The 25,623-nt window shown below is 40.6% G+C and overlaps 1 protein-coding gene across 2 annotated transcripts; it reads left to right on the top strand.

The window, feature by feature from the left end:
- The first annotated feature begins 770 nt into the window (after positions 1 to 770).
- On the top strand, positions 771 to 25,588 carry usp53b (ubiquitin specific peptidase 53b). Of its 2 annotated transcripts, XM_086211596.1 has the most exons (17): positions 771 to 1,171; positions 3,053 to 3,238; positions 3,777 to 3,937; positions 4,322 to 4,414; positions 4,572 to 4,706; positions 6,348 to 6,461; positions 7,429 to 7,511; positions 7,980 to 8,085; positions 9,349 to 9,495; positions 9,738 to 9,887; positions 9,977 to 10,145; positions 13,561 to 13,683; positions 13,773 to 14,499; positions 16,877 to 16,938; positions 20,109 to 20,187; positions 20,273 to 21,111; positions 21,227 to 25,588. In XM_086211596.1, exons 2-17 carry the CDS (start codon positions 3,139 to 3,141, stop codon positions 21,301 to 21,303), a joined length of 3,165 nt encoding a protein of 1,054 aa, XP_086067722.1. In that variant the 5' UTR covers positions 771 to 1,171; positions 3,053 to 3,138; the 3' UTR covers positions 21,304 to 25,588. The 2 variants fall into 2 exon arrangements, with proteins under 2 accessions (XP_086067722.1, XP_086067723.1); XM_086211597.1 differs by lacking the exon at positions 771 to 1,171 and having other exon boundaries at positions 3,117 to 3,238; positions 3,744 to 3,937.
- Positions 25,589 to 25,623: the final 35 nt, after the last annotated feature.

The raw sequence follows: 25,623 nt of genomic DNA on the forward strand, positions 1-25,623 counted from the left end.
TTCATCATTGGCCACAAAATCCACGAGGACATATCGGTGCAACAGCTCAGATAGCAGATTTTACACAATTTTTTCAAAGTCTGTCCCAAACACTCTGGACACACACAAACACAAACACACACACACACACACACACACACACACACACACACACACACACATACACACACACACACATGTTAAATACAATTCTGTAAATATTCAACTTATGTTCACTTGTCTCCACAATTGTATGCAGCAAAGGGATGATAAACCATGAATTTTTCCATATGCATACAAGCAATCTTAAAATACTTCTTGCTTACAAATGCAATGGCGTGCGGTGAAGAACTGGAAGCTGCATGTCATTTTTGCTGACTCTGCTGGTAAGAACCATCAGCCTCTTTTAGTCCTCCTGTCTGCACTTAAAACCTGCTCAGCTCTGCAGGCTTTCCCCTGCCAGGCCCTCCATCTGCCCTGATTTCGTGGATCCGTGTCCTGTTTAAGCAGCAACTGAATCACAGAGATGAAATATTTGATTTATAATATGTGCCTTTAATTAATATCTTTTCTGGTGTTTTGAGAATGATTTTTTTTTCTGCAGCAGTGTAGCAAATTTCCAATCTACCGGACATTTAAGCGAGAGCTTTCACTAAGGGTTTAGTCCCCACATTTCTGCATGATTATAAAACCAGTGCAGTCATGTGATGTCTTCCCTCATCATCATCATGACAAGTTGGAAATCTGACCTTCCGCCAGCACACAGTTTTGCCATGCAGGGATTGAAGATGGCACTACAGCAGCAGTGCACTTGAGGCTACACTAGGGGCGGAGTTTGACCCCTCAAGTCTCAAAACATCACTAATCCGCGTCGGACATTCTGGCACAAACCACCACTGGCCTCGCTTGTCCACGAAAGGAACGAATTTTCTTCGCCGAAATAAGAGTGTCCCGGGCGGCTGTGTGTGGCTTCAAAAAGCGAGTCGGGCTGCGGTGTGTGTGCGTGTCGGAGGGTTTGGGAATGCTGCACTATGACAGATAGTGCGTTACATGCGTCTGGCCGTATCTGCAGTCATCCCTAACCTGGAATATTTGCAGGATTGAGCGAGAATTGGTGGATTTGCGCATTGACAGCTGGACCTCCCTGCCTCTCCATTGGAGGCGAGCAGTCAAGTTTCCGCTCCGCTTTGAGGTGAGTCTGCAGAGCGCTTGTTTTCTAACAGCCTCGCTGCAAGTTGCGGCATATTTATGCAACCGGAGCCTTCTTCCCATGTAGTTCACCGTGAGGCTGCTGTGAAGGCTGGCGGCGTGTGTCCTGCTGTGGCGGCGCGCTGCTCCGCCTGGCTCGGGCTTGTTTTGAACCAGGAGAAACATGATGCTCATAAAAACCTCGTTTAAATGAAGGATTTATAGAAGCCTCCTGCAAACACAGGCGCTCATGTCAGAATATAGGCCTGATCACATGGCACGGTGAAGACACACATGTGGGCACTGACACACTGTGCTTCGGTTATGGATTCACATCATGAAGAACCAAACAGTTGTTTTTTTTTAAATGTGATCATGTGACCCAAATTTAAAAAAAATAAAATGAAAACCAATTTACCATGTAGCTTCATCCGCATGTGTTAGATGTTAAACATTAGCCTGTAAAAGTTTGAAATACCATGAAAAATAATTCAAATGATTAAAAATAATGAGTGTGCGGTATTTATGGATTATATTTATCACGTCATTTTTAAAAAATATATATGGTTTTATGTGGTGACCAAATTCACATTAGAGTTATAGCTCCATTATGTTAAAGAGTAAAGTTAAAGAATAACTGTTGCCTTGATAAGTAGGTAAAGATCCCCTCTGTGCAAAAATACTCTGTTGTGTTCTATTGTATGTGTCTGAAACGAACACACACACATAATCGCTGTTTTTCAACTATTTTTCATTTCACATTCGGAAGTGTTGGACACAAGATGTCTCCTACTGTGAAAAGAGCTTCCAGGTGTCATTTTGAACATACATCATTCTAGTGAAGCTCAAACATTCAACCGTGGGAGCGAGACTGAAGGGAAACCACAACATTGTACCAAAATGTACATTTGGATCGTACTGTCTAGTATGACAAATGAAAAGTCAGTGTTTTGTTGTTGTTGTTGTTGTTTTTTTAAACAAACGTGAGCGTCGATTATATTCTTAAAAACTTGACACTTAAATCCCTTCAAGTTAGAAGCTGCTGCTCATGAGACCAGATCCCAGGACTGACTTAGTCTTGACAAATAATGAAACTTGTGACGATCAGCCACTCACTGCTTTGGAACGTCCAAGTGTCATTGCACAAGAAGAATTTAAACTTGGAATTTGTGAAGGTTTTCGAGATGTCTCTGATTGATGCTGTTTCTGCACGTGTGTGTGTGTGTTCTTCCTTCTGCTGTTTTCTGTCCAGAGAGAAACTGATTTCAATGATGCTGCCTTTTAAAATATTCGTTATTATAATTGTGATAAAGACAAACGTCACACGATCCTTGCACACTTGAATTTGAACGAGACAGAACCCAGATTTGATCAGTGATAATGGGTAATGACTTTGAAAGGTTTTCTTATTTTCTCAGTTGTTCCATTGCTCTGTTGTCCTCTGTGTTTTTTTTTGTCATTTTATTTTATTTTATTTTCTTAAAGCAGTTTAGCAGTGATGAGCAGTAATTCTCATACTTTAAGTTGTGGTGGAGCAATGACAGAGTCAAGCCTTTTCTGTTCCTTTTTAAATTACATTCATTGTGAATCTCTTTGTCTGGTGTCGGACCGCTGGGTGATGACACTATATGTTGAAGGGTCGTGAGTTAGCATGTCCTGTCAAGCCTCTTAGCAGTAGAGATAAGTGCATTCAGCATTTGTGTATTATCCGATGATGTATGTTTCATATATGTCAGACTTCCTGTGTTTCTGTGCGCTTGTCTTAATGCGAGGAGGCAGGAATGTGTGGCGTTTAATGTGCAGTGGAACCATGCTAGGTGCACCTTCAGCACGTGTTGGTACATTCATGGTTCTCCTCTTGCATTTCTTCCCGCATTATATGCAGTTGCCATTCAATGTCTAGTAGCACATGTCTGAGGCTGCCCTGTGGCTGATCCTGACGATGCATTCTACTAACCGCTCTGGGGGTGCATGGGGGTGAAATGGATGGAGCCAATGGCCAGAGCACCTCACCAGCTCCCACCTCCCAGCATGTCAAGCTGCAGCAAGTCCCCCCCTCAGTCGGGAGAAGGTAGATGATATGATTTATCTGGCATCCGCCCAAATCAGTCATTTGGATTAGTGATGTAATGAAAACAGTGTCCAAGATGAACTTTCATCCAGGGCTGCTTATTATGCCTCCGCACTCCGTGTTACCGTGCTGGAATAATCACTTTTTAACTGTGACTGTAGTATGTTTGTCACTAGATGAGAATGCAGTGAAACATGTACAAGAAAGGAATTGCTCTGCTCTTACAGTTTTTACGTAGACATCTGCATAGAGTAGAAAAACATTTTGTCTCCGGTTACGCAGAATCTTCAAAGTGCTCTGAAAGTTTCCAGAGCCTTCACCCATTTAGACCATAAACATTTAGAAAAACCTCTGACATTTGTGTGAATACCCTCTAAAACCCTGAGGGTTTTCTGAAAAGCATAAATTGTCCAGAGTTTACCCAGACCATTATTTCTCAGCCTCTAAAACAACCGCAACCAATAAAATGCAATAAATCCTTTTTTTTTTTTTTTTTTTTTTTTAGGGCAGTGAAAGATCTTTAGTCTTTTTTTGTCAGCTGCAGGCTCTAATTCCATGGCATGGGTGAAGATGTTCAAAAAACCTGGAGGAGGTCTGAAAAAGTCCTACCAGCCTGGCAGCATGTTATCTCTGGCTCTCACCAAAGGTCTGCTGAACGAGCCCGGGCAGAACAGCTGCTTCCTCAACAGCGCTGTTCAGGTAAGACGGAAGTTTGAGCTCTCGAAGACTTATTGATGCATTTGTATCAACTTCAGATTAAACTAAAACCCACTGAAGTTCAGCTCCAGGGAGATTTGAACAATTTTTAAGTATTTCTGTCTGACCCATGAGGAAGAGTACTTCAAAGTGTACAGAAACCACACGTGTTCCTGTTGTCTCCAGGTGGCGCTGTGACTTGTTAAAATTTAATGGATTCCCTCCATACTACATCCCGCTATCGAGATTGGTGAAAATCGACCTCATAGATTTTGCATCATCCTACTGACAACTAAACAGTGAATGTCATTGAAAGCTAATATCCGTATGTTCCCAGGTAGCTGTGGTGGGAGTGTCTGAATGCTTCATGGTCTCACACCTCTACAGGTGCTTTGGCAGCTGGACATTTTCAGGAGAAGTTTGAGGCAGCTGTCGGGTCACTTTTGTCTGGGTGATTCCTGCATTTTCTGTGCATTAAAGGTTTGTAGATTGTTGCACTTTGTGGCAAATCTGTCATTATTTGTTGTCTCGTTGTAACTGTGTAGTTTCTAAAACGTGTCATGAATTTCCTTTTATTTCTGTCGCAAAGATTGTTGGCCAGCAAAATATGAGTGTTTTTTTTTCTTTCTTTTTTTAGAGTATATTCAGCCAGTTCCAGCAGAGTCGGGAGCGCGTCCTCCCCTCTGACAGCCTGCGCAACGCCCTTGCTGAGACGTTTAAGGATGAGCAACGCTTCCAACTTGGCCTGATGGATGACGCTGCTGAGTGCTTCGTATGCTGACACTCTTCTCTTTTCTTTTTAACAAAAGTAGCATTCATTGGAACCCCAAAGTTGTTGTGATTTAGGAAATGTTTGCTCCTCTGTGACACTGAAGGGTTGTGAAAACTGGCTACTGATGAAATATTTCAACTTTATTTCATCTTGGCTGTGTAGTGCCAGTTTCTGTTTCGTACAGGCTTCCCCCTCTTAGAGCTGTTGCTAATGGAGTGAGTTCCCATCCTCGTGCACATGTGCAGTCATGATTTCCATTGCCATTATGCCCTCTGTGGGCCCCACATTCCTGCAGAATATATCGTATTGTATATCGTTGTATGGGCTACAGTGGCAGGTGAACGCCTTAAGAGGGGTAGCTGGACTGCCAATATGGATCCCTTTTCAGGAGCAGAGCTGGACTTCCCTGGAACGTGATGGCTGTCACAAATTTCATAGTTTGAACATTTTGACTTCTCTTCCTGGTCGTCCCTCGGGATCGCAGGGAGTCCTGAAGTTTGATGACAAGTGAGCTGGTGCCCTGGGTTTCCTCCTTCTCCACCTCGACTAGGAGCTCTGCGGCTCGACGGTATCATCCTACAAGTCACATGTGCTTGTGCATGATAAGCAGGCAGCAAACCTGCGAGGTGTTGCAATGCCTCCAGAAGCACCTTCAGCACTTGCGTGTGGGTTCTTAAGTGGGGCCTTGAGTGCTTCACCACGCTTCGGCCCTACATGGAGGACAGTGTCCCCAGAAAACAGAGCAGAAAAGAGGTTCCCACTGTTAGAACACCATCTGACCTCCATCTTACTTTCCAAAATAACACTCTCCAGTGGCTGCAAGCCCAAACTGCAATCTCCTGGTGAGCAGGTGTATCCTCACGTCACTGCCCCCACATAACAAAGTGCTGCTGTGCTCCTTGTCTTTGGCATTGCTACAAAGACTAGGAGCTAGCAATAGACATCAAGGAAGCTATGGCTGCTGTCCCGGCTCTCAACATGGTATCAACAGTGGTTTTGTCCAACGGTATACTGCAGCAGACATTGCTGCGCTGTAATAACTGGCCCTTCATGTACCAACGTCCTGCTCAATCAGACAAGAGCTGTTGCGTTGTTCCGTCTTCTGTTGGTCTTTTTGAACCACTCCTCCGGACCGCCAGGGATCATCTGCAGGACTCAGCCAAGGAGGCAGAATAAGTGAGGAGACACACCCTTTGGAACGAAGCTGCGTCTTGGCTGCAGCATCAGATGCGCCTGGATCTCCGCCCAGAAAGAGGCACCATGCAGCCTCTATGCCTTAACCTGTGACTACAACAGCTTTTCCCTTTTTTCATACAATAGTGAAGCTCAAAGATGCCTAAGTGAAATAGAGTGTTGGGTAAATGTTTTAAGTCCAGACTCTATAAGTCTGAACACAAGAGAGGCGAGAATTTATCCACATTTGTTGCTGTTGTGTATATCAACAAGGAAAATGTGTGAGTCCCAGTTGTTAAGCTTAATCAAATCACACACACAATCAAAGGTATGTGTGTGTTTTTATTCATGACAAATTTACAATTATACATCCTTGTTTAGAGAATACCACTGAGAAGTATGAACTCTGAGTGTGGCTGCCTGCATTCAATGTTGGCATTGTATTTGTTCTTTTTTCTTTCATATCAGGAAAACATCCTGGAGAGAATTCATTTGCACATCGTCTCGGACACTGCAGCTGATGCTTGTTCATCCAAATCCTGCATTACCCATCAGAAGTTTGCGATGATGCTTTATGAGCAGGTACAATTTTTACTTGACTTCAGTGTGCAGTAGTTTAGCATTATCTTTCTCTAAAATATGTATCGGCGTGAAAAACACAGCATTAATAGGTTGTGCACTTTCTATCATAGAAATAAGTGCAATAAGCATAATTGTAACACCTCACGGTAGCTGTCGTATTTATCATGTATAGCGCTGAAGAAACAATTAACAAACGGCTTAAAATAAAATGTAATGTACTTGTGAGTAAATTGAAGGCCCCTTTTAAATGTTAAGCTATGCATTTTTTTTATTTTTTATGATACTGTCTACTTGCAAGTGTTTGTAACTGGTACATTAACAGATCCTCTTTAACATCTTCAACAAAGCACATCCAACCGTTTACACTGACATTTATTCCTGGGGGCGCCATTTAGCATCAAAAACCGTAAAGCTAAATAACCCATGATTTAGTAATGTTCACGATACCCTGAGAATGTGAATAACTTGACATTTCATAGCCACAAATGCATTCAGGATGGGTTGGGAAATGTGAGAATGTGAAAGGCTTTGGGGAAAATATGCTATATACGTTTACATAATCGCATCATGTGGCGCGCAGTTGGCAAAAAAGAAAAAAAAAAAGGGTTTATCACAAGACCCCTGGCATAGTAATGTGCAGTATTAAATCAAAGAGTGCCTCTTTGGTGCTTTAGTAGTGTAATTATGTACTGACGGATAACAAATTTATAGTTCATATATCTAATTTATTACATGTCTACAAATCATTGTCCGTCCAACATTTAAATGCTTTGAAGATGTATGATTGCATTCTGCTGTCAAACTTTCTTTCTTTTTTTTTTTTTTATACATGGCTGGGAATTGTTCATAAGGAGACATGAAATATGTCGAGCAACACATCAGTTATCCTACAGCTGATACAAAAAAGTAGTAGAGTTCATGATTTTATGTATATTCATTAAAAAAAATGTCACCATTTCTTTTACAGTTTGTGTGTCGCTGCTGCGGTGCATCTTCCGACCCCCACCCCTTCACAGAATTTGTACATTACGTCTCAACCACTGCTTTATGGTGAGTATTTGTATTATTTGGCTCTAAAATGGGATTATAAAAGATATGCACTCGGGAGTATTTGGTAATTGGCCGTAAAATTCAAATCGGCTCCCTTGAGGGCGTTTTTACTCCGTTTGTTGGTTTGTTTGTTTTACTATCAGGAGGATTATACAAAAACTACCTGGCTGATCATCATGAACTTTGGTGTTGGGGTGTAGCCTCACTGAGGAAGTACCTTTTACATTTGGATCTGTTTTAACAAAGCAAAAACTCTTCCATCGGCTTTAGCGGAAGTCTCCTCTGCTTCCCGTCTTATACTGGATAATAATACTTTAGATATAGAAAGATGGTTAGGATGCAAGTGTGTGTGTGTGTTTGTGTGTGTGTGTGCGTGCGCGTGTGTGTGCGCGCGCGTGTGTGTGTGTTTTGTTACGTAGAAAATTTCCAACACTCTACTATCCATGTAGTTTCTGTGTCTATGCACAGCCAACAGGTTGACCGCATGTCGGGGAAGAACGAGCGGCTCAGGTCAGATATGTTTGGAGAATTGCTGCAGGCGGCAAATAACACAGGCGACCTCCGGAGCTGCCCGGTACGTTCCTAATTGTCTCTGTTCGTCTCTGTTTGATAATGGTGGTTTAATACTTTGCCCTGTCTTTTACAAACAAGTGCCTGCTGATTCATTACAGCCCACTAGTCATGAATAATTGAGCCGTTCAGCTGGCTAGTTTTAATGTTAGTGTTAAAAAAATGATTCTAGTAACTATGTGGAGTGCCCTCAACGCTTTCTCCTGTGACACTGCACTTGAAAGAGGGAGATAGTGCCAGACTAGTGTTGGGATATAAATAGCAGTAAGGGCTTATCCACTGTTTTTCCTCATCTGTTTTTGCTGCTGCTGCTGCTGCTGCTGTCTTCCTCTTCAGTGTGCATATGTTTAGTGAAGCTGAGTGTTCCCATAACTAATTATTTTTCCAGGAATTGCAAGCTGGAATATTGGCATAATGACACATGCTCTCTGACTCGTTTTCATCTTTGCAATAGCTCATATTGTGGACCTTTTGAATAAAAAGGTTTCATATTAGAGAGAGAGAGAAAGAGAGAGGGAGGGAGGAAAAGGGCCATTTGTTTATTTACTGAGACGTATGAGAACAATGTTACCTCACTGTGTTCAGTAGATGGATCGGTTCAGTGAACAGGGGAACAGTTAGCCACAGCCTAAAACTGAAAACCAACGACCGCATTCTTATTATTTCTCGACATTATTTTCTATTTTTTTGCACATCTTAAATGCACGGCTACAGAATCCAGACGCAGCCGAAATTTGTAATTATTTATTTGTTTGTTCTGAAAATGCTCCAAGAATATTAATGCAATTCTCTGTTTGTTTGTTTGTTTGTTTGTTTGTTTGGCAGAAAGTTTTTAAATTTGTTCGAAGAATGGCTTCCTTAAAGAATGCTGCAGCTAGAACTTTTTTTTTTCTTAGGTAAAAGAATGATGTTTCAGGCCCATTACTGACATCCTGAACATATTCTAGAAATGTTAGTGTGAAACATGTTCTTTGACATTATTGGAAAGACTTCATGTGATGGGAACGTTCCACTGCTAGCTGGCTTGCGGCTTCGTCTTCCTGCTAAGCTAAGCTCACTATTTCCCACTTCCTTTTTTGAACACTCAATTTCTCTTTTCCCTTTTAGTTATTTAGCGTTTAAGAAAACGGTCCCCCCTTCCTCTTTTATGAAATTGCAAAGTTTGTATATTGAGTATAGATTTATTTCCCATAAATCCATAAGTAGACATTCATATTTTTCTCATTCTCATTTTAATATAGTCCTTCGTCTTATTTCTATTTTGCAGAGTGACTGCGGTCAAAGCATCAAGATTCGTCGTGTGCTCATGAACTGTCCGGAGATCGTCACCATCGGGTTTGTGTGGGATGCTGAGCAGTCGGATCTGACTGATGATGTCATTCGGTCTCTTGGCCCCCGTTTGAATTTATGTGGGGTAAGAGCGCAATTATGACGTGTAAAAACTATTCTGCTGCTTGTACGAGCTGCTGGACACGCTAACTGACTGTCAATGAACAGAATACCCAGTTGTTTTAAGTACAGTTATTAGCTATTTTCTGTCACTTTCATACTAATATCAGGGCTGTAATCTTTTTTTTTTTTCAATCAACCGGTGTTACACAGGATTTAGGATCTGTGAAAGAATGATGTGTGGAGATGAAACTTGCTCTCTTTCAGCTTTTCAACCGCGTCACAGATGAAAATGCCAAACGGAGCGAGCTGCATCTGGTGGGGATGATCTGTTTTTCGAGTAAACATTACTCAGCCTTTGCCTATCACACCAAATCTTCTAAGTGGATGTTTTTTGATGATGCAACTGTAAAGGAAGTAAGAACCTCTGCTATTGATCTGTTTTATCCCCGTTCAAAGGTCTACTAGAGGTTATACGCTCTTTAATAAATTCTCTTTTCTGCCAGATTGGATCCAAATGGAAAGATGTTGCTTCCAAATGTATCAGGGGACATTTTCAGCCGCTCCTTCTGTTTTACACCAACCCTGAGGGAAGTCCGGTGTCTAACGAAGACGCACCCAGACAAACCACCATGTGTCCCCGTTATAAAGCCCAAGTAAATGGTGATGTGACAGGTGAGACTCTCCATCAGCAAGACTAACACGGGCACCAACATTCAAGAGGAGTGGATTTAGAATTTTATTTTTGATTATTAAAAACATGTTAACAACATATATGACGACATCTACTATGCTTCCTGCTTACTGAACACCAACCTGTTTGTGGTCACTTAGACTAAAAAAACAACGACGACAATGATAATTTGCATTTATTTTGACAAAGCACATCAGCACGTCAGAGAAACTGCAAGTTATTGAATCATCCAAAATGAATTTCTCGTTCCTTGTAATATTTCCCATTTTTCCACCAAATTTCATCGAATTGTGTCGGTGAAAGATTCCCTTAAGAAACAAAGACTTGCTGGTGTCAGAGCAGCTCCCTGCCATGATGATGTAGAACACGTTGTTCATATATTTTGTTTCAAGTAGCAGTAAATGGTATTACTGTGTAATGCATATACCTGGACTGAATGTCCTGCTCATGGGCTCACAAGACGCCACAAGTTCTAACAAGCCTCATTCATTTTATGGCCTTTAGATTTTGAGAAATACCCCAAAAATTACAGCATCTTTCATTTTCACACATAAGTACAGTAGGACTGGACTCAAATTTAGCTGACAGTCCAAATGATTATTTTAACAAGCTATCTTTCCATCGCTTCCAGGCTTTTGAACAAAGTTAGCAAAGTTGAACACAAATAAATTAAACAGCCGTCTTTTCATCGCAGTTTTCATCACAGTTTATGGAGAACATGTTCAACTGTTCAGGGGGTCATCCACGGTACAGAAGACCGTCACTTCCTGCTCTTTCATCCTATATTCACTGTGTGCACTCGTACTGCCACGACTCAGTGAGTTCCTCTTGTTCCTGCTCCATTTGGGTTTTAGGGTTTTTGAAGTGTACTGTAATTATTGGTGCCGCTCCCTCACAGCTGCAGATGTGCAATGAGAGTCTCATGCTTTCACACTATTCAGACTGAGCCATGTTTAAATCAGTTAACGGCCACGCTGATTATTTAAAGGAGATGGGTGTGAAATTCATGCAGTAAATTTACAAACGCCCATTAAATCAATAGATGGATAATCTGCATGAGGAAAAATCAAAATGCGATCACTACAAACTCAATAATGATTTAATTTGATATACATTTGATGTAGATTTTCATATCTTTTTATCATAGTTTTCTGTTTGGCTTTTATATGCACTTTCACAACTGTCAGTGTTGCAAACATTGCATGTACATACTGTAGGAGGCTGCTGTAGGTTAGCGGAGAGCAGAATCAGTAAATGTAGCTGTGTTCAAATGTCTTGAAATTAAATGTATCATCATATAGTGTTTTTCAACCACCGGGCTGGGGGCAGTGGGTAGGCCGTGAAATGCTGTCAACTTGAAGTTATACGAGGGAAGGTAATTCTTAGAAAAGCAGAATAGTCATCTAAAAATATCCTTAATTATCAGTACTAATAAACTCCATCTTCTCGTAACATCATCAGTTTTTGAGAAGCTCAGTTTGGCAAGCTAACAGCTAACAGTAAAATGTTGTGTGGAGACGATCAGAACTGATCTTAAAATGCGAACGCATGGAATTTTAAAGTTTTTTTTTTAAATGTTTTTATTTAATTCCAGGGAGTTCCGCTGTTGATTTTCATTCTTACGTTTTAAACAGTTAACTAAATTAGAGTGAAATGTGGGATGTTTGTTCATGATCACAGTTATGACTGGGGGGGTGTTGCTGGGGAAAAGTTTGAGTTTTTCCAGATGTGCCAGAACGCCATCAAAAAACCCCAAAACAAACTACTTTTATAGTGATGAATATAAAGAGAGCAGGAAAGGGATCATAACGTAGAAAAGCCCCAATCTATTTGGCATCTGGGTAAAGTAAACCATAGTGAGTACCTATGACATTAATGATGTCACTGCAGGAATGACAGTTATGATGTGCTGCGCTGGGATTGAGAGAGTGCCGTTAAACCTCGGGCAGCGAGATTGCCCTGCCCTGTGTGCTGGTTTGAACTTGACATGAGGATGATGCCTCTGTTGCACGCAGATTACCACCCACGCCTTCCTCCCTAATCCCTGCTCCTGTGGCCAGCGTACTCTTGCAGCACAGTTCTCACTCTTACCCATACATTTCAGATGTTTGCCTCCATTCATTTAGCTGGCTTGTTTTTTTGGCAATGGAGCCTTGTCGATTTAGAGGGATTGTTTTGCTTTAGCGCGGTGCCCAGACACTTTGATTGGCATGGGACTGGAGTCTTGTTTTTGTGAAAATAAGTGTAAGTAGTTTTATTTAATTTTTTTGTCAAATAAACATTATTTTTGTGCATTTTGTAGTTTATAACCATCTCTGTAAGATAAGTTTATACTGAGATGAACTGATATACATTGACAAAGGTTTTTAAGTGTTATCCATGCCGTATTTGGCAGTTTTAAGAACTTTTATTGTCTCATTATAACCTGGCTCTGTCAGGCTTTGAGCTTCTGTTTTCGGCAGCAGGATGGAGTGTGTGTTGCTTAATTACTGGGCGGATGTGTTAAGTGTATTTTAGTTGAATTTAGGATCCTTTTTCATTGGAACCACTCAAATCTCAGCATTAGGCTACATGACCAAATCTGGAAATCCATAATACTAGAGCTTACTCACTACTTAGGCTCCGCTGTTGTAACATCAGGCAGCAGGGCTGCAGAGCATTTTGGATTTATTTGTTTTTCATTCCGTGTTTCAGCAAAGCATTTTCCTCACCTTTTTTTCTGACACTGTCTCCATTTGGAAGTATGGTTTTTACTATGGAAAATAACATATGAAGGAATAGAACATAGCTTATCCAGAAAAGAGTCTCTGTCCAGTAATTATTGCCTTTTTTCATTAATGCAAACTGTTTGCTTCTTTTCATAATGAAGAGAAAACAAACCATGACGGGGGCTGAATCGGCTTCAGTAGGGATAGGGAATTTTTGTGTGATGGCATATTTAGGTGTCGTTGTTGTTTTTTTGATTATTATTTTGCCCATTCTGCTGCAAGAGAGTGTAACACAAACAAGTAAGCTCTGTAAATCATGACAGAGGAAGAGCCAGACGAACCGTTTCAGTAGCGCTCATGATCAGGGGATGAAAACATTTGTACGGAGCTCATGTTCTCTCATGCTCAAGATGCTCCAAGTGCAGAGCAGTAAAAGTTCAATTCATGTGAGGTAATTGAATGTTGTGTTGCATTAAAAGTTACTGATGTGCACAGTCATAAAACACACTGATGTTTTGTTTTTTTCCCCCTTGATATCTTATAGAGGGAAAGAGAGTTTTGGGCTAAATAATTATTTCAGATTTGCTTCTGTGATGTCAGCGGGACTAAGAAACAAAAAAGAAAACTTCAGAGGACAATTTTCTGCACTGTAGAGCAAACCTCTAATCTGCTATTTTTGTCTCCTCAGTGAAAAATTCCCTTGGCAGTCCAAACAAATTCCAAGAACCTTTCATGGAGAATTTGCAAAGACCTGGAGAAACATCGAAAAAGGATAGAGGGCATCGAAGAAGCGACCCATCTCAACACAAAGGTAGAGCGCTCTCTCTGCTGTGTGTTTGACGGAAACATTAACGATTGAAAGGGGAAACGATTCAACTGATCCATGTCTGCTTTCTTTAGAGATAACACATACAAGATCTTCATCTCCTCCAGAGAATGGACTGAGGTATCCAGCTGACCAAAAGTGTAAAAGTTATCCACGTAGTGAGAAGTCAGGTAACCATTCAAGCAGAGGATCTCAGGAGCCACGTGGGCAGCCCTTCCCCACTCAGGGTGGAGGGCATAGCAAGAGGAGCATGTCCCCAACTCGTTACGATCAGGATAGCTGCCAGGATCAATGGGAGAAATGCGGGGGTGGAGGAGGCCGCAATAAATCCAAATCCACCTGGAGACCCATTCGTGAGGTATTAAATGTGGACACTGTACTGAACGAACTGGAGCAACGTCGTCAACAGCAGCAGCACGACAGCCTCCGGCGAAGTCAGCCTTCATCCCAGGAAAGGGTTCACGCAGAGCAAAGTCGAGACCGTGAGCGGGAATACATGCGGAATAGAGAAGATCGGAAGCAGAAGTGTTTAATGACAATTTACGAGGATGAGCAGCGGCATGAGACTGAGAGCCACAGCTCAGTAGAGTCAGAGAGCAGGGCCAACCAACACAGGAGCAGCAGACTGAAAGGGGGTCCTAAGACACTGCTGCGTAGTGACACCTGGACCATTCAGAGGACAGAGTCCGGCTACGAGAGCAGTGACCGACTCAGCAGTGGCTCCACAAATCCAGACTCACCGGGTGTCGATGGCTTTACTGTTAAAGACCAGAGATCGACGTCAGAGGCACAGGTGCAGAGGTGAGGAGCATGTACACGTTCATATGAGGACAAAAAAAAGGACAAAAAGTCAGCTAATTACAACTGTACCCACTGACGATTTAAAAGCTAGGACTCTGACAGTGCATGTATCTCCTGAGTCGATATATCAGAATACTTGGGTGCAGATTATGATTTATTACAATTTTTTCTTAATACTGGACAACTGGAAAAATTTGACTGGTTCACTTCTAGACGCAACATATATCCGTTTGACAAAAATGCAGGTAGCACAAATACGAGCCTTTAAAAGAAAATGCCATCTATGGGGGAAATATGCTTGTTTTGTCGTCAGGGCCAGACAGGGCAATAGATACTCTTCTCTCCTCATGCATTAGGAAGGTTCTTGTTAGCTTAGCGCCATGAAAGTCGGTGGGTGGTAAGTAGCATCCTCATCCTCTCACAAGCGTGACTATAAGTAGCAATCATTCTTCTGGCCATCGCCAAAAGTTTTGCTTTGTTGAGCAGAGTTACAAGTTGCTACATCAAAAAATTGCATCCGATGAAAAAAGTTTTGAATGTGTGTATGATGCTAAAATTACAGTGTCTCATCTGTAGATAAATGTCGACTAAAGTTTATGCAAAACTGTATTCTATTGATTGAGCCCAAGACCATTTTTGAGGGAAATGTATTTGGTGACCTTTGATGAATGCATGCCAACACTTCCTTATCACCACCATTCATTGCGCTAGGCTAACTAGCAATCAGACAGTCTCTTAGCTCCGAGCACCGGAGAGAGAAGAGTATGTACTTCCTGTCTGTCTCCGCGGAGAAATGGAGGAATTTAAAACACCTTACTGCTTGTAAGCCCGGAGATTAACCACAAATACTTACATAAATAAAAAAGTCTGTTAACACTTGTAAATGAATAATCTACTCTTAGCCTGCTGCCTTTTTACAAGCGAAAATAAAATAAATATGATATGATAATTTATACATTTTTTTTAATAAGCACAACACTTAGGTAATTTATTTTTTTTCTCCCACAGCCACAACAGCTTTTACTCATCAATAGAAATTAAGATTTAAAAGACACAAATCAGTTTTATACTTCTAATCATGGCTTTTCAAAGTATGCATTTGTTGTTGTGTTTGTACATTTTACACATTACACAACAATGTCACAACAATCTTCATTTCTTGTCATATTTTTTATAAACTGGGAGCATTCCCACAGGGTTGCTCTTCTGTGATTAATATCTGCTGCGTAGCTGTATAAACATCAACTCTCAGAATATTTTTAGTTTCCTAGACACAAAAATAAACTTTACTGCCCTGAATTACCATACAGACAACTTTTACCACATGAAAGGAAACAACTTTCAATTCCATATGAAAGTCTTTCATTCTTCCCAGAGAAGACAGTTTCCCTAGTTTGCTTCTCTGAACTTGAAATGGAACATCTGAATGAAGACAAAAAATGTATAAAGATCCTGCTTGTTCAGGAAACTGAAATGTTCTAGAAAGGTAAATTCTAACATTTCATGACAAATGACTTCCTCAAGTGTGTTAAACATGGGTATGAGTGTCCCACTTGTTTGAAATATTGGTTAAATGACCAAATTCCAGCACGGTGGTGCAGTGGTCAGCACTGTCCCCTCACAGCAAGAAGGTTCCAGGTTCAAGTCCCAGCTCCAGCACAGGATCTTTCTGTGTGGAGTCTACATGTTCTCCCTGTTCCTGTGTGGGTTCTCTCCAGGTTCTCCAGCTTCCTCCCACAGTCCAAAGACATCAATAGAGGACGAGGCTGATTGATACTCTAAATTGACTGTAGGTGTGGCTGTGAGTGTGAATGGTTGTCTGTCTCTATGTGTTGGCCCTGTGATGGACTGGTGACCCGTCCAGGGTGAACCCCGCCTCTCGCCCGAAAGCCGCTGGGATAGGCTCCAGCCCCCCCGCAAGCCTTAACGGGATAAGCAGAAGAAAATGGATGGATGGATGGATGGATGACCAAATTCATGAGTAAACATGTGCTGTGTCATGCTATGAAATAAATCTCAAAAGTGAATTTCTTATTGAGTGAAGTTACAGTGGTAAATTAAGCAGTGACCCATAAGCTGTTTATGATTTCTAAATGAGATATTCCATGTAAAAAAATATGCGAGTTGCGCTCATAACAGTTATGGCTTGTCAGCAGATTGTGAATTTGGAAACACTTTAGCTTCAGTCCTTCTGCCAGTGTTGTGCATCATTTCCTCAGCGGGGAACAGAGCATTGAATGTCTGGCCTCACACAAAATAATTCACTGTTTATTTCTTTGCTTGTTTGCGCCTGTGAAGACCTTTTTTTTTTTTTTTCTATTTCCAAACCATCTTGAAAACATATTGACAATAATTGTGCTTTTACTTTTGTTTTCAGCCAGGTGCACCAAAAGGGAGGCGATGCAAAATCCAGCATAACGTCCTCACCTTCACACAATGGTACGTTCCAAGATGAAAGGCCTCCTCAAGCTGGTAACACATTCAGTGTATGACACAATTAGAACCAAACAGCTAATCATAGGTTTTTTAACAGTAATATCCAATTATATTATGTAGGTTTTATTGACCGTATATAAAAGAGTTGAATTTATGTTGAAAAAATATCAATGTTGGTGTTTCCACTCACAGGACACATTTTGTCACATTTGTTAATGAAGATTTATACACTAAACTATGTAGACACACTGCAGTGTTTCCAATTATTGTTGTCAGTGCAAAAAAAGGTATATTTCTGTGTGTGAACCACCTCATAGAGAGAAAACACACATGATGTTTGACAAGAAAAATGGCGCTCAGTCAGTGTTTGTACAGTGTAATAACTTTGACCTTTAACCTTTGATTTTTCCCCTTACTTTGAATACAATGAATGCTTAGAAAGTTAGTGCTTTGTGGTAGAAAACAGCAATAAAACACTACAAGTATTCCATTACATTAAATCTGTCATTAAGAAAACGACCACTGTGACGACAACAAAGTGTTCATGGATCTGTTGAGGCTGATCGCCGTCCTGCTGCCGTCTGTTCTCTGTCGTGCCGCGCGACCGAAGAACAGAACAAGAACAGGATCAGTTCAGTTTCTGTCTCTAATTAAAATACACCACCGCAATTAAGTACATCAAAATATGTAGCCTACACTTAGGTCTCGACCTTCATATCTGACGTAGTTCTTGAACTTGTGTATCACTAGCTCTATCCTGCCAGTGACCTTGGACAGTCTTCAGGGTCTTTAGGATTCCACGTTTGTCTTGATAATCTTAAACATATTCCCTTTGGTATTACTTCTCTTTCCACCAAATTTATGAAAAAAATCTGTCGGTTAGGTTTTTTTTTTTTTTTTTTAGATAATCTGCTATCAAACAAACACGTGCTGGTGTTCACATTCGCTCCTTGGTGGATGTAATACAGAGGTGAGGTTGCGTTATTTATGGATCTAAATGCATTGTAGTGCATCATCTGCCACCTAGTTAGCTGAAGGTTACTGGTTCTGTGTCAGAGTGTCCTTGAGCAAGACAATGAATCATTGATATGAACCTTGCACGACCCCTCAGCCATCGGTGCATGAAGAAGTGTTAGTGAATTAGCTCTTTCACTCTCCGAATTTAAAGTATTTTTTTGTACCCTGAGAGGTACAGTATAATGACTACAAAGTACAGTTCTGTGTACCAACATTTATGTACCTGAAGGTCCAGTAATCAGTCCAAGTACTGTCGATTGTACCTGGGGGTATAAATGTACTCCTGCTGTACTCCTATTTCAGAGAGTGTGAAGTACTTCAAGAGTGGAAAAGCTACTCCATAATTTCCCATGCGTTTAATTAACTAAATTGTATTTTCTTTCTTTCCTTTTTTTTAATGACAGTGGGGGTCGTGGATGGTGATGGCGGTGGCCAAGTTATGTAATCAGTGTGTGCTCTGAGTGCGGATGCCTGAACACTGTGTAACACCGGTAACATCAGCGACTCCTCTGAGAAAAACGGCTCTCTGCCAGCTTCTAGGGAAAAACCTCCTCAAGATCTTTTCTAAGTTTCTTCACTATTTGTTTTTGGAGATTTAGTGTTGCAAAATCTTTATCATTATCAGCCCCAAATAAGAAACAAACAAACAAAAGACTTCACAAGGAGTGAGCTGTGTCTCATTCTGATAAAGTGAAAGGAAATAAAATTTGATTAATGTCTGGCTTGATATCTAAGTTTGGACTGGCTTCTTTAACCTCTTCACCCAGTCAGCCCTGCATAGGCATTAATCTGATGATAATCCCACAAAGCTCATTCAGATAGCACAGCTGGACAAGACTGCTGGCATTGTCCCAAATAACTTTCTGTTTCATGCTGGCGCTCGGTGCTTTATTGTGACGACGTGTGCATCTCGAGCCAGCGTTTCCAACCAACAGCTCCAGCTTTTATCCTTGCATGGACCTCCACGGGGCAACAGCAAGGGAAAAAAATAACACATCTATTTATAAGGGGAAGGAATTCAGCGCCATGTTGCCTCCCACTGTGCTGGTTGAAGGGTGAGCGTGTGCACAGTTCATCCAGCTGTGAGAACGTGGATTGAGATTAATACTCTGCTGCTGCCACCTTGTGTCCTGAGAGGACAATAGCTTCATAGTCACATATGCTTTTTGTTCGTGCCTCTTGATTAACCTTGTTTTGTAGCTCTGTTGTGTGTGTGTGTGTGTGTGTGTGTGTGTGTGTGTGTGTGTGTGTGTGTGTGTGTGTGTGCTTGTACCTTGTTCTTAATTAGAAAAGAAGATTAGGGAACGTGAAGCGCTCTGATATTAATCTCCGAATTCCCAGAAAAAAATAAATCAGAATTAGGAGATTAAAGTCTGAAACCTTTGATTTAGCGGAATTCCCGGCTTAATCTCACAAATCTGAATTTAAAAAATTCTCAGAAAAAGGTCTCCCATCTCAGCAGTGCAATCTTTTACACTCTTCATTTCTTTATTTTTATTCAACAACAAATATCTTCCCAAGTCTTATTATTCATGGAAATTTATCATACTTTTCTAATTTTACTGAGAAGATTTCTGTCTTCTCGTAAAAATACATTTTCCTCGAATCAACGCAGTCATTTTTTGCGCAGTTATATGTTTTCCATGTGAGTTTGAGACATTTACTCATCATGCCATCATTGATATTTTCATGTAAACACTTGTGATGACGTTGGAGCCTAAAACGCTCTTTACTGCTGTAGTAGCAAATATCTCAAGTGTAAGCTGTCAGTCTGAATTGCAGTATGTACTTAATTATTTGCCAGATTATAGCACACAGCCTAAGAGTTGTTTTTTTTTTTTTTTTAATGTACGGTAGGGCAGCAATGAAAATAACAACAATTGGAGTTGTCCTTGCTTTTGTAACCTAATATCCAGCACAAACATTCACTTGGACTCAAAGATGAACAGACTGGATTTCAGAGGTCACTGTAGCCTCCAGGGTCTGGCCAGAGCTCACACGTAGCTCATTCAGTTCCATCATCTTCAGTATATGATGTAACTACTTGAATGGTCGGCAGTGGTGTACAACTGTGACACGATGATTTTAGATTTTCTCTGTTATTTTTATTTTAGTGTGTGATTAGCTGTTTTTTTTTTTCCATGGATATTTAATAGGTAAACATCAACCCAAACCTCAGGGAAAGAACCATGATCAAGTTCCACACTCACATCTAAAGTGCAGTCCAAGTTCAAGGTAGTGTCCTTTATTTAAATCTACGTAGAACTCGTTCTGAGTAGGCAGTGATCATTAATGTCATTCTCTACAACATCTCTTGTAGACGGAAATCAAAGTACACTTCTAGTACCTCCAGAAAGGCAGTATCTTCAGAGAGGGACTCGGCTGCTTCAGATAACAGGCAGAGTGAGCAGCCGGAGCTGACCAACTGTAGAGGGCACACTGGAGAAAGTACAGCCCTGAGGCACATTACAAAAACCAGCAGCTCAGAATGGAACAGCTCCGATGATCTGGCTCTGTCGGAGCCTGAGGACAGAGACAGCACTTACCGCTCCAGCAACAGCAACGCCGTCGCCTCCGATTCACAGTGTCCTCATATAAACCTGCCATATCACCCTCCCAGCAATGTGACGGCAGAACCTCTCCAACTGAACAATCAGCGTCAGCTTGGTTCAACGGGGTCGCCTCACCTCCGATCCAGCCAGCGGGGCTCTCCTCACCAAGGTGAAACAAGCCACACCTCCTTTCGCCCGAGGATGCTTCAAGAACCCTTCCAATCTAGTCCTCGGCTTTCAACCTCATCCTACGTTAGTCCTCACAGGAAGCCGGATATTTCTGGCCTCCGAACCTTCTCAGATGCAAGCTCCAAGTCGGGCTCTGACCCAGAGAGGAGCACTCCATCATCATGTGATAGTGAGGAAAGACTAACTGGGTGTCGAGGGGAACAGGCCGTGCCAGCGCAAGAGGTTTCTCTAACAACCTACTTCAACGTGGATAACTGTATGACGGAAACGTACCGTCTCAAGTATCACAACCAGAGACCTCTTGTCCTCTCGGCCACAGTGCCACGGACAGCACTCGTGTCTGAGCGCAGAGACACCAGCCACACACTCACTGCAGAAACACACACACAAGACGTGCCAAAAGCCAGACCTGAAACAAGTAAGCCTCAATGATTACACACCTGAGTGTTAAAGGACAAGGCAAAATGACAGTAACCATTTTTTTCTTTTGTCTTGATGATGTGTCACAGCAGTTGTGTTTTGTTTCTTTGCAGGCAATAATAGCAATAAACCCACTGCAAAATGGAACCCAGTGACATCCAAAGGACTGGATGAACGTGGTTTTTTATGAGTGTAACTTGGTAAGTTTTGTTTACATCGATGGGTTGCGGTCAGTACAGAAATAACTGGATGCCAAAGAGATAACAAATATGTTCTGAAGCCTGACACTTCCAAACTGAGTGGAATTTATTTATGCAAGCTTCTCACATAAGTAAAACTAGTTTTAAAAAAGTTGCATTATTTGATGGTTTACTAAACTATCACAACTGTCTTCCACTGTCCCGCAGTGTTGCTGCAAGGAGATTTTGTTTTAACCAATCACTGGACAGTTTTAATTTTGCACAAAAGGTTTTTGTCACAACATATGTTCGATTTTTTTTTTCCCGATTATTATTTGTGCTGTAATTCTGCAGAAGTGCTGCAAAAATGGATGGATTTCAAAAGGTCCTGTTAGGCAATGAGAGATTGTGCTGAGCAGCTACTCACGTAGAAATTCATTGTACGGTAATGTGTTCCGCAGTTATACAAAGAAAGAATGAATTGTGTTGACGTATCATAGCATGTGGACATCAAAACGTTTCGACATCGAGGAAACGATGTCGTTCTACACAACATTGTACAGACAGAGGGTTTACATCATCAGCGTCAGGTTGAAAGTGGATTATTTATTTGCGCGTGTCAGCAGAGTTTTACTTCTTACAGAATTTGAAATGTTTGTAATTGACATCTGGGCAGCTTACCAGTTTTACACTATTACTCCAAGTTTTTTGAAACACCCCCATTTCTTCAGTTTTTATTTACAACTGAAGGAACACGCCGACCTCTGGAGAACTCTTGCCATCCCTCGTGGAGTGATACAAGTTGATAGATAATGTTCAAGATCCGGTCGGTCCTCCTCGTCCTCTCTAACCAAGTCGGCCATGATTAGTATCAACAAAGGGGATGTTTTGCAGGCTGAGGTTTTGAGGTTCTGCGTGAAATCACTGTGCCCGGCACAAAAGTACTTCCAGCTATGCGTCTAGTTTTAAAATTTCAGTGTAATTTTAAACTTTTAGCAAATTTAGACCATTTTGAAGTGTTTTAATTCATGAATTTTGCTAGCACTTACCTCAAGCTGGTGTCAGAGGAGAAAAGTTAATCTATCTTGTCTGTCTCTGGGGAGGATGACAAGTATACCCCCCCCCCCCAAAAAAAAAGGTGTGTTCAAGTGTATTTCCTTAAATGGTACAAGGGTAAAACACACACTGCCAGAGGTAAGAGGAAAAAAAGGCTTTAGGTTGCCTGAAAAATGACTTTTCAGAGTTAAAAGGGCATTTTTGCCCTTTTGAGATCAGCTGGGTTAAAAGCCTCCAGCTGAATCGGTGGAAGTGGCCTTGAAATTTGGTCTCAACATTTGTTGACAACTTCCGAAGCATCTGTGTGTGTGTAAAGGCCATTCTGGAACGTATTGTGTTACTTTACCCTCTGAAATATTTGGACAATATGTTCCTGCAGGAAGTCGTATCATCATCATCATCGCGGTCAGAAAAAGGCCATTATTAAAGGAAGAGAGAGATTATTATGGAAGTTACCGCAGTGATATTTTTACAGAGCTGTAATTTCCTAATCAGGTTCATGCTGGAAAAAAATGTACCTTTTTTAACACAAACATTCTGTTTTCAGTGATTTATTTCCATATATACACACACACACATATTACCTTTTGTGTCTCACTGCTGACCTTTGGACCATTTAGGGTTATTCACAGGACTTGAACTGCTAGAATGTAAACACAGGCTGGAGAAATGGGGGTGTTCGAAATGGGTTGACTGTTTAGTTTGCATATATTGAGGGCTTCAGGTCACCAGGACGCAGACGATGCAACATGTACACTTGTTTAGTCACTGATTTGTTCAAAGTGTTATCATTTATCAGGTCTTATACAACATTTATGTGTTAATGAATGACTGGGGGCTGTAAAGGCAGTTGGCCATGTCGTGGATTTAAATAATTTGTGAGCACTAAGTGAACAATTAAAAGCAGATTTCATGCTGCAATATCTTTTAATTTTAGTTTATTTTTCAACATTTTTCAGCTGTATACAAGTCTACTTGGGGACAAGATATTCTAGCAGCCCTCAGGGTATTCATTCATTGGCTATATGATCATACAACCTTATGTGTTCTACCTTCAACTGTGCTGGCTTTTTTTGTTTTTTGTAACCCTGTTTTGTAATTCATATTTGATCTCCAACTGTGTTTTCAGTCTTCCTCTGGAAGGAGACAGATTATAAACAGGTCTGTGTTTGCAGGAATTTTTCCAAAATGATGCCAATTCATTTAATATGCCTATCTGACATTAATATTGACCATAAAGGAAAAATGTTCTGAAACCTGCATGTGGCCTTTAGTAAAGTCTTACTAGCTGGTTGTACAGCATAAGCATGAGCATGATATTAACTGGACTGTGAGTCCAGCAAATATAAAGTTTTATTGAACAGTAGTAAAACCAATTTACTAATTAAATTGCTATTTGTAACTTCAATTGATTTGAAAACTTTTTAACACTCGATTGTTGTTCTCTTTTCCTGTTTATGCAAGTACTTTTTTTTTTCGTGGTTATGCATCCATTGTAAATATGAAAGTATAATGCAAACGATGTGCTGCAAAACTGTCCGAAATATACTATGCATTCGTTGGAAATTACTTTGAGATCACTTTAATAGCTTTTTAAGGAGTTGTATTCAGCAACATTCAACATTCCCGAGAACAAATAGAAATGAGTGTTGTTCAATTTTTAAATACTAAAAATGTACCATTTGATTTTTATTTTTGCTGGCTAAATTGCCAAGTCTATCTCTTCCTAAACGATCGACCATTAAACATACAGTATTTTTTCATGTTGTTGCATACTTTTTTCCCATCCGTACTAAACTTCGTCCAGGTTTTCCTCAGCTCGTCCGACCGTGCGTATGCAGTCACTCCGTTTCCTCTCTATTTATGTTGTGTTTGTTCTTTCCGACATTCGGGAGTGACGTGACAGGATTTCAGTGTCAAAACGAAATTTTCAGAGTCTACCCGCATTTGTCACGACTCATTTTTTGTGGCGATGTTTTAAGACAAAAAAAAGGTGCGTGACATGACAGCTACAGTGAATTATCTGAAATTAATGAGTCTAAAAACTAAATATTACCGATGCACAGCACAATACGAGGATGCCTTTGAACAAGTTGATTGTGCTGTCGTTAGAAATGATTGTCACTGTTAATTTTGGATATTCAATCTAAACACTGGATAAATATATCAGCCAGATAATGTCGATATTGTCACACCTGAAAAGTGTTGTTTTTTTTGTGATTTATTCATGTGGTTATAACTGTATTTCTCCTGTGTTTTACCTGTTTATGTAATTATTTCTTTATCTGTAAAAAAGTTTTTACAGATGTTTAATTTTTATTATCTTTGTGTCTTCAGTTGTAACAAGAGTGCCTTGATGTTTTCGGTGGGACAAGATTTTTGTGTGTTTAATGAAGGAGATGAACGAAAGGGAACAGGGGATGTCGTGTCAAACTTTTGAATATGCAGTGATAATACACAGTGACATATCTGATGACACTCCTCTGTGTGTGCGTGTGTGTGGGTGTGTGTGTGTGTGAGATTTGTGTGTATTTCAGTATTCCTTTGGAAGCTAAAACTTTGCTCTGCGTCCAATTGGCAAAGGTTTTATATGTTGAAATATTATTTGAAGATAAATAAAAGGCCGTATTCCGCTTCCTGAGCAGCAGAGCATCACCCCTCCTCCTTTTTAATAACTGTAATGTATAATAACAGATTTTTTTCCAGTGCTAAAATCTGGGTATTAATTATGCATGTCTGTGTTTGGGAAAAAAAAAAATACATTAATAACCGGTTCTCCTCTTGCACACGTGATCAAAACCCTTTTTAAACCGAGAGTCCTGAATGGTCTTTTTTTGGTTCAGTGTCACGTAACATCATCATGTTGCATCATTTGGTCCTTTTATCTTGTCAGAAATCTACTGGGATGTCGTCTAATCACCCTGATTTGCATCAACACTCAAGATCTTCCACTTTGTGTCACTGGTTTTATCTGATACTGGCTGATGTGGCCTTGTAAGTAGGACCTGTACGCCTCACAGGATCCTGTTCACGGTTTGGGATCTGGCCTGGACGTTATCTGCTAAAATTGAGTTGTTGGTGCTTCAGTGGATGCTTCATGACTTGTATAAGTACAAAGCAATTTAAAGAAGAAAAAAAAAAACATGTCAAATCTGTCTGCACTTTATATTTTTGTAGATAATATATATTTATTTTTATTTATCGTTGAATAAACTAATTATTGTATCACTGTAAAAATGAGTTTCTGTGTGCGTGTCTTCATTAAAGTTGCATAA

This window comes from Aulostomus chinensis, chromosome 8 (assembly GCF_037954235.1).
Source record: "Aulostomus chinensis isolate RoL2024-O1b breed Wild chromosome 8, RoL_Achi_v1.0, whole genome shotgun sequence".
Lineage (NCBI taxonomy): Eukaryota > Metazoa > Chordata > Actinopteri > Syngnathiformes > Aulostomidae > Aulostomus > Aulostomus chinensis.

What these genes read in the sequence shown, in the direction of transcription:
- usp53b (XM_086211596.1), top strand. Translation starts at nt 3,139, where the DNA reads ATGGGGGTGAAATGGATGGAGCCAATGGCCAGAGCACCTCACCAGCTC. An exon ending in TCCTCAACAGCGCTGTTCAG is followed by an intron (nt 3,938 to 4,321) that starts GTAAGACGGAAG and finishes ACACCTCTACAG; the next exon opens with GTGCTTTGGCAGCTGGACAT. An exon ending in GTCCTCACCTTCACACAATG is followed by an intron (nt 16,939 to 20,108) that starts GTACGTTCCAAG and finishes GATATTTAATAG; the next exon opens with GTAAACATCAACCCAAACCT.